This window comes from Tenrec ecaudatus, chromosome 10 (assembly GCF_050624435.1).
Source record: "Tenrec ecaudatus isolate mTenEca1 chromosome 10, mTenEca1.hap1, whole genome shotgun sequence".
NCBI lineage: Eukaryota > Metazoa > Chordata > Mammalia > Afrosoricida > Tenrecidae > Tenrec > Tenrec ecaudatus.
Genome location: NC_134539.1, coordinates 64,220,261 through 64,233,413, shown reverse-complemented (window position 1 = coordinate 64,233,413; position 13,153 = coordinate 64,220,261). Strand labels below are relative to the sequence as shown.

The following is a 13,153-nucleotide window of genomic DNA, read 5'->3' as shown; positions in this document are numbered from 1 at the left end:
TTTCTTAATTTTTATATATGATATAAGTTATGGGTTTGATTTCATCTTTTGCTTGTGGACATCTGGTTTCATAGCACATTTACTGAAGAAATTATCCTTCACCCATTGAATTGACTTACTACCCTTGTCAAAATTAGTTGACCATAGATCACCTATTTGGGTTTTTTTCTGGATTTTTACTTTAGCCCAGTAGGAAGAAAGACAAGAGGGCTCTCTATTCCAGTAAACAGTTACAGTCTTGGAAACTCAGAGGGGTGGCTATAGGGTCACTGTGAGTCAGTATTAAATCAGTGGCAGTGAGTTTGTTTGTTTTTTGTATTCTGTTCCATTGCCTGTGGTTAGCAGGCTTGTTTGATTTCTTTAGCATTAAAATATATTTTGAAATTGGATGTGTGAGTCATCCTACATATTCTTTTGACGATTACTTTGGCTACGTGGCATCACCTGTTAGGGATTACATTGAAATCCCGATTGTTTTTGGTAATTGTCAGCTGAACAATTAAGTCTTCCAGTTTATGAATATGGAATGTCCTCACATTTATTTAGGTCTTCTTTAACAATTTTTTGGCCTTCATTTAAAATAAATTTTATTGAATTGTAATTACATTAAAAATTCTGTTTGCCTATTCTAAGAATAATGAGTTTGGACAGGTGTATATACCAAGTAACCATGAACAGTCAAGACATAGAGTGGTCTCATTCAACAGTGATCTCTGCCTTTTTGTAATCTGTAGACTTCTCCCGGCCCGAGACAACTGGAGACCTGCTCTTGTTCATTAGAATTTAGTTTGACAGCTTAACATTTTTAAAAATATAAATGGAATTTTGTATATATTTTATGACTGTTTTCTTTTGCAAAGCGTGAGCCAGCACATGCTCGTTACCCTTCCCACCACCACACACATATATTTGTTGGTGAGAATATAGGGAGGAAAAAAATATACTATTCTACAAATTTTTACATGTGTAATTACACTGCCATTGATTCCGTTCTTCAGTTTGTACAACCATTCTCACTGTTGTTTTGTAAATTATTCCACCATTATTAACATAAACCATTCCTAAACTTCTCATCTAACCTGTTGAGTTTTTATTGTCAATTTGATCTCACATAGATAATTCTTTAAAGGAGCCCAAGATACATACACTTTACTAATAAGCTAAACTACTGTTTCATTTCAAGAAGACGTCAGGGAATAGTTTGGTTTAGATTTTAAAGCTTATCTTAGGGGCATAGTTTAGGGTTCTTCGAGCCTCCATAGTTCTAGAAGTAGATTTTATTGAGAATTTGAAATTTTCATCTGCATTTGATAGAATTTTTCTATTGAATCTTTGACAAAGCACTCCGCAGTGATGCTACTTTGTTCATGGTTACAGCTTTTAAACAAAGTTTAATAGTATTCACTGTATACGTCTTTCACTCTACTGATTAAATTTATTTTTAGGTACTTTATTCTTTTAGATGATCCTAAAAATAGAATTGTTTTCTTAATTTTATTTTCAGAGTATTCATTGTTGTTGGGCAGAAATTTGTTAACCGTGTATTCTGCCACTTTGCTAAATTAATTTATCAGCTCTAGTTTTGTTAGGTATTTCCTGGGATATAAAAATTTTTCTGTTTTTTATATTGGATCATGCCATCTGTGAATAGGGACATTTATTTAGATTCCCTCCTTCCTTAATTTTTCTTGTCTAGTGGTTCTTGCTTAGGACTTCCAGTACAGTATTGAGCAGCGTTGATGAGTGAGCATTTTTGTGTTTTTCCTGATCCTAAGCAGGATAAATCTTGTCATTGTAGACTTAGTCATTTTTAATTACCTGGTAATATTTTAATTTTGTCTGTATTCTTGAACACCTGTAAAATTCCTAGTGGCACAGTGGTTAAAACATTAAGTGCTAACTGAAAAGTCTGTGGTTTGAACTCACTAGCTACTACTTCATTGGAGAAACATTTGTAAAGAGCCCTGTTTTAGAATCTTCATGAGAGAGTTCATCTCTCTATATGGTAACTGTGAGTTGGGATTGATTCAATGACAGTATTAAACCCTCCATCATATTCCCTCCATCTCCAGAAAAACCATTTGCTTGATAGAAAAAAAAAAATTTTATTCCTACTTCACGTATCATTTGTTCAGCATAGAGATGGAATAGTGAAAGGATACAGCACACCCTTTCAGATTTTAAACTATGTAACAGCCCTTTGTTCTACCTTGCCTGCCTCTTGACCTCTGTACAGATTCTGCATGGGCACAATTAAGTACCATGGAATTCCCATTCTTCACAATGGTCCCCATAAATTGTTATGATCCATACAATTATATGCCTTTGCAGCCAATAAAACACAGGTGAACATTTTTGTCGTATGCTCTACTTTCAGTCACCATCCATCAGTTATCAGCAATGGTAGCTCTAATTCTGCATCCTCTTCTGAGCATGGCATGGATTTCTGGCAGTTCCTTGTTAATGTACTGCTACAAATAATTTCTAATTGTATCCAGCAAAACTTTGTTCACATATGATAAAATGTTCACTCACCCACTGCCATGGAGCTCATAACAATGCATAGTGCACCATAGGACAGAGTAGAGCTGCCTCTGTGAGTTTTCCAAGACTGAAGCTGTTTATAGGAGCAGAAAATTGTTTTTATCTGTAGTTTATTCTCTATAAACAAACAAAAAAAACAACAAAAAACTAACACAGTGCCATTGAGTTGATATAGTGACTATATATCACAATGTACAACTGCCCTTGTGGGTTTCTGAGACTATAACTCTCTGTGGGAGTAGAAAGCCTCAATTTTTCCTGAGTCTTCCCTGTAGCACTTTAAATATGTCATTGAACTGTATTCTGGTCTCCAAAGCTTCTGGGGCCGGGGGGAGGGATGGCAGTTAATCTTACTGAGGACCCATCCATTTTTATTATGACAATTTGCTTCTCCTTGCTTTTTTGTTGTGACAGTTTACTGCTCTCAGGATTATCTCTTTATCTTTGGTTTCCAGAAGTTTGATTATAATGTGTCTTGGCATGGGTCTCTTCTTGGATTTATGGATTCATGCTTATCAACTTTAGAATGTTGTCTACCATTTTCTTCAAATATTCTTTGTTTTACTCTTCTGGGATTCCTATGATATGTATACCATTTCTTGGCCTCAATTATTTTATTTCTTCTGATTTGCTGATTCATTTTTTTTGCTAGATCAAAACTGCTGAGTTTATCCATAGAACTTTTTACATCAGTTATTGAAGTTTTTTATTTGATTTCCTTTTATAGTCTGTGTTTCTATTTGTATTCTCAGTTCTTATATTTCCCCCTTCATTTCCTTTAATTCATTGTCCTGTGTTCCTTTAAATCTTTAAAAATATTAACAACATACTAGCTTTCTCAATTGCCATATATCCATTGTTTTCAAAGTAGACATTGCTGACATATATATGCTTATTATTAGAAATAAAATTATTATTGTAGATGTATATTAACAAAACCCGGTTTCCATTGAGATGATTCTGGGTCATTGTTGTTCCATTTAGTTCAGAGTAAAGCTTCACTCTACACTCTATTTTCACTGGCTGCAGTCTTATGGAAAAGAAGCCCTTGTGGCACTTTGTCAGTTAAGTAATTGGCTGCTAACTGAAAATTTGGTGGTTTGAACCCACCTACCATTTTTGCAGGAGAAAGACTTGGCTTCTCTAAAGATTACAGCCAGAGGAAAAAAACCCATGAGACAGTTCTGCTATCTCGTGGGGTTATTACGAGTCAGAGAGACTCGATGGCATCTACCGACAACAGTCACAGGGAAATGAATTGCTAGACTTATCTTCAGTAGATGAGCGCCAACTGTTTGCCAGACAGGAATCTCACAAAATGCATATAAGTGGAACTAAAATAAAACAAAAATTTAAATCCTACTATTTATAATTTGTGGCCAAAGTTATATTTCTTAACTGAGATTTTTCTTTCCTAATTATTTTATATAGGCAGAATGTAGCCATTTAAGATCATAGCTTTGAAGGCTTAGAGACCGATTGTATTCCAATTCTCATTTTAAAAGTGTGCCATGGCAAGTTATTTAAGCTATCCAAATCTCAGTCTTTATCATCTATAAAATTAGAGAATATTATGGTGCTAACACTACCTGCTTTGTATATTGCCGAGAGGAGTGTTATTATCCACTCCTTTCTTTTTGGCCTTTATTCAATACATGGAACCCTGGTGGTGCCTGTGGATTAGGTGTTAACTATTAACCACAAGACCTGTGTTTTAAAAATCCATCAGCCACGCTTTGGGAGACAGATGAGGCTGTTTGCTGGGTAAAGCCTTGAATAGGGCTTCTGTGAGGTAGAATCAACTCAGTGATTTTGAGGTTTTTATTTAATATAAAAATGGAATTAAAAGATAATCGAATTTTTCTGTGAACCATTTAAAATCCCCTTTTATATATCTCTACACATATGTTTAAGGCTAATTAATTTGATTGTATAATTTCTTAAAATTATTATAAAAACCAACTTTGAATTCTATTTCTTAAAGGCTGGCTTATTTTGTTATGTTAAATAACAAAACACTGCTCTAATTTGTAGCTCTTGAAGAAATGTTAACACCTGAGGAAAAAGCTAAACTCTATGAAGCAATTGGTTATAGTGAAACAGCAGTCGATCCAACCTTGCCAAAAACAGTAAGATATTTTCTTGTCTTACACTTTGAAAGTGTGATGTTAGAAATGCCTATGTTTAATCCTTAGAAAGATACATTTGTTACTGATATCTCTATGATTTTTCTCTGGAACTGTCTTTTTATTTTCAGAGTGTTGATGGAAATTTTCATCTGCTTTTTGGAGTTAAGTAGTAATTCTTTAATAGGAAAAGGTTGTTTTAAAATATTTTGTGGTTTTAAAAAATGTATATATATATATAGCATGTATTGTGTTTATATGTATATGCTTTTTCATTTTATTCTTCTGAATATACTCTAGTTTGAAGCCATGAAGTTTTTTGTTCACTTGAAAAGTATGTCTGTTGTCTTAAGAGAAAATCACCAAAAACCTGAATTGTTAGAGATTTTAATAGAAGAATTTAGTACTTCAATTGTACAAAGACCAGGAGCCCAAGCTTTAAAGTAAGTATCTATTTATTTTTTATGTTATCTTAGGAAAAAAATTCAAAATAAGCTTGAATGTAGTCAGGATCTTGCCATTTTAAATGAAGAGTACTATGGTTTAAGAGCATCCTTTTGTAACTTAGCAGTCTCAAAGAAGCCCTGGTGATGTAGTGGGTTATGCGTTGGGCGGCTAACTCCAAGATTAGATGTTTGACACCACCAGCTGCTCCAAAGGAGAAGGATGAGGTTTCTACTCCTGTCAAGAGTTACAGTCTCAGAACCCCACAGGGGCAGCCCTGCGCTGCTCTGTGGCGTTACTATGAGTTGGAGCCAATTTGATTGTTTTTACTTTTTGTATTTTAAGGAACTTTGCTTGTGTTTTTAAGAAATGCGTGTGTGTGTGTGCATGCATATATGTATATGTGTGGGGGTATATAAATGGATTATTTAAATAATATATGTTTAAAAGAAAATAGCCTGCTGAGAAGACATAGGAAAACATAAACTAATTTTAAAAATTGTCAGTTGTCATGCAACATGAAACATTAACAATTTGATTTATCAAATGTCTTTATTTTACCTTTTTTATAAACAGTTTGTTGAGATAGTTTATATACTATACAGTTCACTCCTATAGTCATTGACTTTTAAAAAAATCATTTTATTAGGGGCTCATACAACTCTTATCACAATCCATACATACATAAATTGTGTAAAGCACATTTGTACATTCATTGCCCTCATTATTCTCGAGACATTTGATCTCCATTTAAGCCCCTGGTATCAGCACCTCATTTTTCCCCTCCCTCCCTGTTCTCCCCTCCCTCATGAATCCTTGATAATTTACAAATTATTATTTTGTCATATCTTATACTGTCCGATATCTCCCTTCACCCACTTTTCTGTTGTCCATCCCTCAGGGAGGAAATAATATGTAGATCCTTGTAATCAGTTCCTCCTTTCTACCCCACTCTCCCTCTACCCTTCCAGTATTGCCACTCTCACCACTGTTCCTGAAAGGATCATCCACCCTGGATTCCTTGTGTTTCCAGTTCCTATCTGTACCAGTGTACATCCTGTGGTCTAGCCAGATTTATAAGGTAGACGTGGGATCATGATAGTGGGGTGGGGTGAGAAGCATTTAGGAACTAGAGGAAAGTTGTATTTTTCATTGTTGCTACACTGAACCCTGATTGGTTTGTCTGTTCCCCATGACCCTCCATAAGGGTATGTCCAATTGCCTACCGATGGATTTTGGGTCTCCACTCTGCACACCCCCTCATTCACAATGTTAGGATTTTTTGTTCTGATGATGCCTGATACCTGATCCCTTGGACACTTCGTGATCTCACAGGCTGGTGTGCTTCTTCCATGTGGGTTTTGTTGCTTCTGAGCTAGATGGCCGCTTTTTTACCTTCAAGCCTTTAAGACCCCAGAAGCTATATCTTTTGATAGCTGGGCACCATCAGCTTTCTTCACATTTGCTTATGCAACTGCTTTGTCTTCAGTGATTGTGTTGGGAAGGGGAGCATTGTGGAATGCCAGTTTAATAGAACAAAGTATTCTTGTATTGAGGGAATACTTGAGTTGAAGCCCAATGTCCACCTGCTACCTTAATATATACACATAGATCTATTCCCCATCCCCATATATAAATATATTTACATATATACATGCCTTTATTTAAACCTCTATAACTGCCCTTTGCCTCCTAGCTCTTTCCTCTATTTCCGTTGACTTTCCTCTTGTCCCACTATTATGTTTGGCCTTCATTTGGGTTTCAGTAATTCCTCTTAGTTACATTACCCTTGGTCACAGGCTTCCTACATCCTCCTCACCACCGATTTGGATCACTTGTTCTTCCCTTGTCCCTGGGTTTGTTAACACCACTTTCTTTCCCTTCACCTCCCCCTCTCTCATCTCCCCCACAGAACTGTCGGTCCTGTTGTTTTCTTCTCTAGATTGTTCATCCAGCCTATCTTATTTAGACAGACTTGTGGAGATAATAACATGCACTAAAACAAGAAAGAGCAAAACCAAGCAACAAAAGAAAAAAAAAACAACACCAACAAGCCAGTGACAAAAGCAAAACATAACAAGAAGAAAGAAAAGCTTGTAGTTAGTTCAAGGACTGTTTGTTGGCCTTTAGGAGTGCTTTCTGTTCAAGTCTCATGGGGTGCCAAGCCCTGGCCCCAGTCTTTTTTTGATATTTTGTGGGGGACTTTTTGCTGCATTCCCTTGCTGTGCTGTTGCACATCCTTAGCATTTTGCCTCGGTGTGGTGGGATCAGATCGGGCGGTATTCCAACACTGCGACTCCAGTGTTGTCTCCTGTAGGGTGATGGGTTAGTGAGAGATGTCATGTCTCATAGTGGGACTGGCCATTTGGTCTTCTCTGTGGATTGACTGCTCTGAGTGGGAATCTCGTCCTGAAGGCTTGGTGGGCCAGGATGTGCTCCACCCTCTCTTCCTCATTTGCTCCCGTGTTCTCTGAGCAGACATGCCCCTCTCCTGGAGCTGTAGATTCAGTGCTGTCCTCTGAAATAAAGTCTTCTGGGGGAAGGTATCCATGTAGTTGGGATTGGTGCTAGTCATTGACTTTTAATGTATTCATGAGATTATACAAACCAGCACCACTGTTTAATTTCAACAATCCAAAAAGCAGCTCCATTCCCATTAGTAGTCATTGCTGTTACTTTCTCAGAGGCTACCATGAATCTACTTTTTATCTTTGTGGGTTTGTCTGTTGTGCATAATGCATGTAAGTATACTCATACAATATGTGACCTACATCTGACTTCAATAGGCATAATGTTTTCTAAGTTAAATGTTTCAGATGTAATTATGCTCCATTTTCCAAAAGTCAAATTCCATTGTATGACCAATATCATGTTTTCCTGCCCATTCATACATGGTAATATGGTAATTCTGATAAGTTTTGAGGCGCTATCTGACTGCTTGCAAAGTGCCTGCACCATTGATACTCCCATCAGCAGTGGGAGGGTTTCAACTTTGTCCACATTCTCTACAATGCCTATTCTGATATATTTGATTGTAACCATTAACCCATCGGTGAAATGTTACCTCATTGTGGTTTAGACTTGTATTTTCTTGATGACTAGTCATGTTAAGCCTCCTTCAATATGCTTTTTGACTAGTTGTGCATCTTCTTTGGAAAAATTTCTTATCTGAGCCTTTGTCCAGTTTTTAAAATCATTTTATTGGGGGCTCTTATAGCTCTTAACATAATTCATACATCCAACCATTCTTTCAAGCACACTTGTACATATGTTGCCATCATTTTTAAAACATTTTTTTTTACTTTAGCCTTTGGTTTCAGCTCCTAGATTTTCCCCTCTTTCCCACCCTTCCCTCCTGAACCCTTGATAGTATATTATTAATATTTTTAACGTCTTACACCCACCCCTATCTCCCTTCACCGCTTTTTTGTTGTTCATACCCGAGTGTGTGTTTGTAGGGTTGTTATATGTCTATCATTATGATTGGTTCCCCCGGTTTCACTATTCTCATTATTGGTCCTGAGGGGTTTATATGTTCTGAATTCCCTGTGTTGCAAGCTCTTATCTGTACCAGTGTATGTGCCCTGTTCTAGCTGGATTTGTAAGGTGTAATTGGGGTCATGATAGTGCTGGGGAGGAAGCATTAAAGAACTAGAGGAAATTTGTATGTTTTTTCGGTGCTATCCTGCAGTCTGACTGGCTCATTTCTTCCTTGTGACCCTTCTGTAAGGGGATGTCTAGTTGTCTACAGATGGGCTTTGGGTTTCCACTCCATATACCCCTTATTCACTTCGATATGAGTTTTTATTCTGGATCTTTGATGCCTGATACCTGATCCCATCGACACCTCATGATCACACAGGCTTGTGTGCTTTTTCCATGTGGGCTTTGTGCTTCTCAGCTAGATTGTTGCTTGTTTATCTTCAAGACTTTAAGACCCCAGATGCTATGTCTTTTGTTAGCCAGGCATCATCAGCTTTCTTCACCATAGTTGCTTATGCATTCCTTTTTGTCTTAAGCCATTATGTCAGGAAGGTGAGCATCACAGAATGCCTAGTTTTTGATTGGGTTATTTTCCTTTTTATGCATTTATTTATCTATATTTGGGTTTTGTTTCCCCGTCTTTTAGACTAGATTTATGTAGCATTCTCAAAGCACACACAGTTCAGCACAAAAGATCTAATGAAATTTGGGCATCTAGACTTTGGAGAGGGACCCCTAAATAGTGGATGCCCTGGACAGAAAACTGACTCTGAGATGGTTTCATAACTGTTGGAAGTTTTAAGTTTTCATACTGGTACTGCAAAAACCAGAGTAGGTTAATGTGTAATATATGCAGGAAATTTGTAACTTGATTTTCTATTTCTCACTTAGCATTGAACAATCAATATCACTAACTGCAATCTTAGTAGATAGCCTGAGTCAAGTTAAATTAAGCACAATGTGGTTTTTGTATTACCATGTGATTATGTAGCCATGAAATCTATTTCTGAAATACACTGTTTAAACTATGGCTTTCCATTTTATTGTTAGGTACCATTAAGTCAGTTACCCATAGTGACCCTGTGCCCAATAGAACAAAACACTGTCCAGTCCTGCCCATCCTCAAAATGTTCCTACCCCTGGTCCCATTGTAGCAGTCACTGTGTCAGTCCATCTCGTTCAGGGGCTTCCTCTTTTTCTCTACCCTTCCACTTTACCAAGCATAATGTCCTTCTCCAAGGACGGGTCTCTCCTGACAATATGTCCCAGTATGTAAGATGACGCCTCAGTATCCTTGCCTCTAAGGATTACTTTGGCCTTACTCTTTCAAGACAGATCAGACAGATTGTCCTTTTAATAGTCCATGATACTTTCAATATTCTTCTCCCGCATAATTCAAGTGCACGGATTCTTCTTTGGTTCTCTTTATTCATTCACATGCGTAAGAAAGAATGAAAAATACTGTGGCTTGGGTCAGGCTCACCTTAGCCTTCAAAGTAACACCCTTGCTCTGCAATATTCTAAAGAGACCTTGTGCAGCAGATTTACCCAAGAGTCGTTTGCACTCTTGGCTGCTGCTTCCGTGATCATTGATTGTGGGTCCAAGCAAGACAAAATCCTCGACAACGCTAATGTTTTCTCTATTTATCATGATTGAACCAGTTGTGAGGATTTTGATGTTCTTTACATTAACTTGTAATCCACACTGAAGGCTGCAATCCTTCATCTTTATAAGCAGGTGCTGCAAGTCTTCCTCACTCCCACAAGCAAAGTTGTGTTGTATGCTATCAAAGGTTGTTAATGAACTTTCCTGTAATTCTAATGCCACATTCTTCATATAATCCAGTTTCTGGTATATATCAAAATAGTTTTTATTACACATAGTTTCTGTTAAAGTACTATGTACATCATGACTTGTCTATTAAACGTATTTGTATTTAGGTGTAGTATCTAAAGAAAGTTTATTGCCATAATTATAATCATTCTGACATGCTTGTTCCACAGGCATGATAATAGTTTAGCATGATTTTGATGTTACTCCTCTTTCCCACTAACTTGGATACACACCATTTATGGAACAAATCAACACTAGTTGTGCAGCCACCCAGAATAAGATTAAGATCTTGATACAGTTGGCTCTATGATGAACTCAGAACCCCCACTTTGTGAATAGAGTTGATTCCTGCCATCATCAAAAGGTGGTGGTTCCAGTTGGTGGCACCATCTAATACAGAACCCAAGGCAGCAGATGACAAGATATCCCTTTCTTTACAACACTGCTGTTTCTCCTACTGAGAGTGGCTATGCACTTTAGATGCTAGAGAGGATTTCATTGGCTGGGGGCATCTGTGGCAGAGTTGAATAATCCCATGTGAAGTCTGAGTTTGTCTTCCATATGCTTTCACTTCTTTGCTTCTCTCAACAAAATCTTCCTCAGTAGGAAAGCTGCTATTGCCCTAATTCTTTGGGACTCTGTTTCAGACGCTCAAATCGTATCTTGTGGTGTTGTGAATCAGGTGGACTGTCGCAGTAGTCTGTCACAGCTCTTAGAGTTGCTCCTTCCTGACTCACGCTGGGCGTCAGAAGCATTTTGTCTGTATCACCATTGTAAATAGAAACCAGGCTTAGATGTTGCTCATATTCCCACTATTGTCAAAGTGCATTTCCGTGCCAGAGCCCTTCATGTTTTGCTCTGGGAGTGTGAGGACCCCACTCTGTGACATGGTATTGGAAGGTAGCTGCGGTGCCTGAGCTGGAGGCAGACCAGGGAAAGCAGCACCTGGGACAGCTCATCAGGCAGCAAGTCATACAGGCTCTGGGGCCAGTGCATTTGTTGACCTGCTGACTGACTGGTTCTTTCTATTTTTCAGATGTAAATGTTTCTTATATTATTTAAGATAAAAATCTTTAATGAAATAAATAATTGGCAAGCATTTTTTCCATTCAGCAGGTTTTCATTTTTGTGCTGGTATCCTTTGAATCACCTAAGATTTTAATTTTGATGAAGTGCAGTTTATATAATTTTTCTTTTGTTGATATATGTAAAAAGGCAATGTCCCATTCAAGGTCAAAGAGATTTACTCCTGTATTTTCTTCCAACAGTTTTTACATACGTTTTGACTCCTACATTTAGATTTATTATGATACATTTTGAGTTAAATTTTGTATATAGCATCCAATGTCATTTTTTGGCAAGAAGTTATACAATTGTCTCCGCTTTATTTGTTTTAAAGACTATTCCTTCCCCTATTCAGTGATCTTGGAATCCTAATCAATAATTAGTTGACCATTTATGTAAGGATTTATGTGTGGAATATTAATTGTGTTCAATTGCTCTACACATATTTGATTTTGTCACCTTTGATCCTGGTATTCTTATTGATAGTGTTCATCATAAATGTACGAAAAATGTATGTACTAATTTATTAATAAAATAAAATTAGCAGTAATTTTTATTGACAAAGGTAGTCAACCGTGTGGATCATAAAAAAACAAAAAACTATGGGTAGGTGGTATTAGAAAGAATGGGATTTCCAGAACACTTATTTGTGCTCAAGCAGGACCTACATATAGACCAAGAGGCTAGAACTAGGGGATTGGTTTAAAATTAGGAAAGCTATGCACCAGAGTTACCTGTTTTCACTATAACTTCGTCTGTGTGTTGAACAAATAATCTGAGACACTGGACTAGATGAAGAGGAACTTAATATCAGAATTGGAGGAGGGCTCATTCAAGGCGTGTGTGATCTACAGATAGTATAACTTTGCCTACTGAACGGGAAGAGAATTTGAAGCACTTACTGATGAAAATCAAAGACTATAGACTTCAGTATAAAAATGGCTAAAACCTCAGTGTAAAATTAAAATCCTTATAACTGGGTCAATAAATAATTCCATGATAGGGATTCAACTTTAATCTACAATCAGTGCTCTTGGAAGTAGTAGTATTAATCAGGAAATCAAATGACATATTTCATTGGGAAAATCTGTTTTAAAAGATCTAGTAAAGAGTAAAGATGTCATTTTGTAACACTCCTGACCTGACCTCACCTAATTCAATCACCTCATCTGCATGTGAAAGCTAGGAAATAAAAGAAAACTGAAATATTTGATGCTTCTGAAGTATAGTGTTGGCAAAAAATATTGAATATACTAAGGACTGCCAGAAGAATTATCAAATAAATGTATTGAAGTACAACCAGAATGCTCTTTAGAACTAAGGGTACTGAGACTTCATCTCAGGTAATTTGAACATGTTATCAAGATGGATCTGTTCCTAGCAAAGTACATCGTGTTTAGTACAGAAGAAGATCATAGAAAAAAAGGAAGGTGCTTAGGAGATAAGCTGACACAGGTAGCAACAGTGGGCTGAAGTATATAGTAATGATTGTGAAGATGGTGTAGGACCATGCAGTGTTGTGTTTTGTGGTAAATAGCATTGCTATGAGTCGGAACTAACTTGTCACCTAACAAAAACAATGTTAACCAGTTGATCTACTCATTTGTCATTATGATTACAGCACTCTTAACTTTGTAATAATACATTTTGATGCCAG

General features: G+C 36.9%; 1 protein-coding gene across 4 annotated transcripts in view; it reads left to right on the top strand.

Moving 5' to 3' along the window:
* VPS13A (vacuolar protein sorting 13 homolog A) overlaps positions 1-13,153 on the top strand; it is a 253,560-nt gene that overhangs the window by 47,839 nt on the left and 192,568 nt on the right. For all 4 annotated transcript variants that reach the window (XM_075560517.1, XM_075560518.1, XM_075560520.1 and 1 more), the window contains exons 16-17: positions 4,579-4,673; positions 4,971-5,113. In XM_075560517.1, the coding sequence (XP_075416632.1) occupies positions 4,579-4,673; positions 4,971-5,113 (238 nt within the window). The remainder of the gene's footprint in view (positions 1-4,578; positions 4,674-4,970; positions 5,114-13,153) is intronic.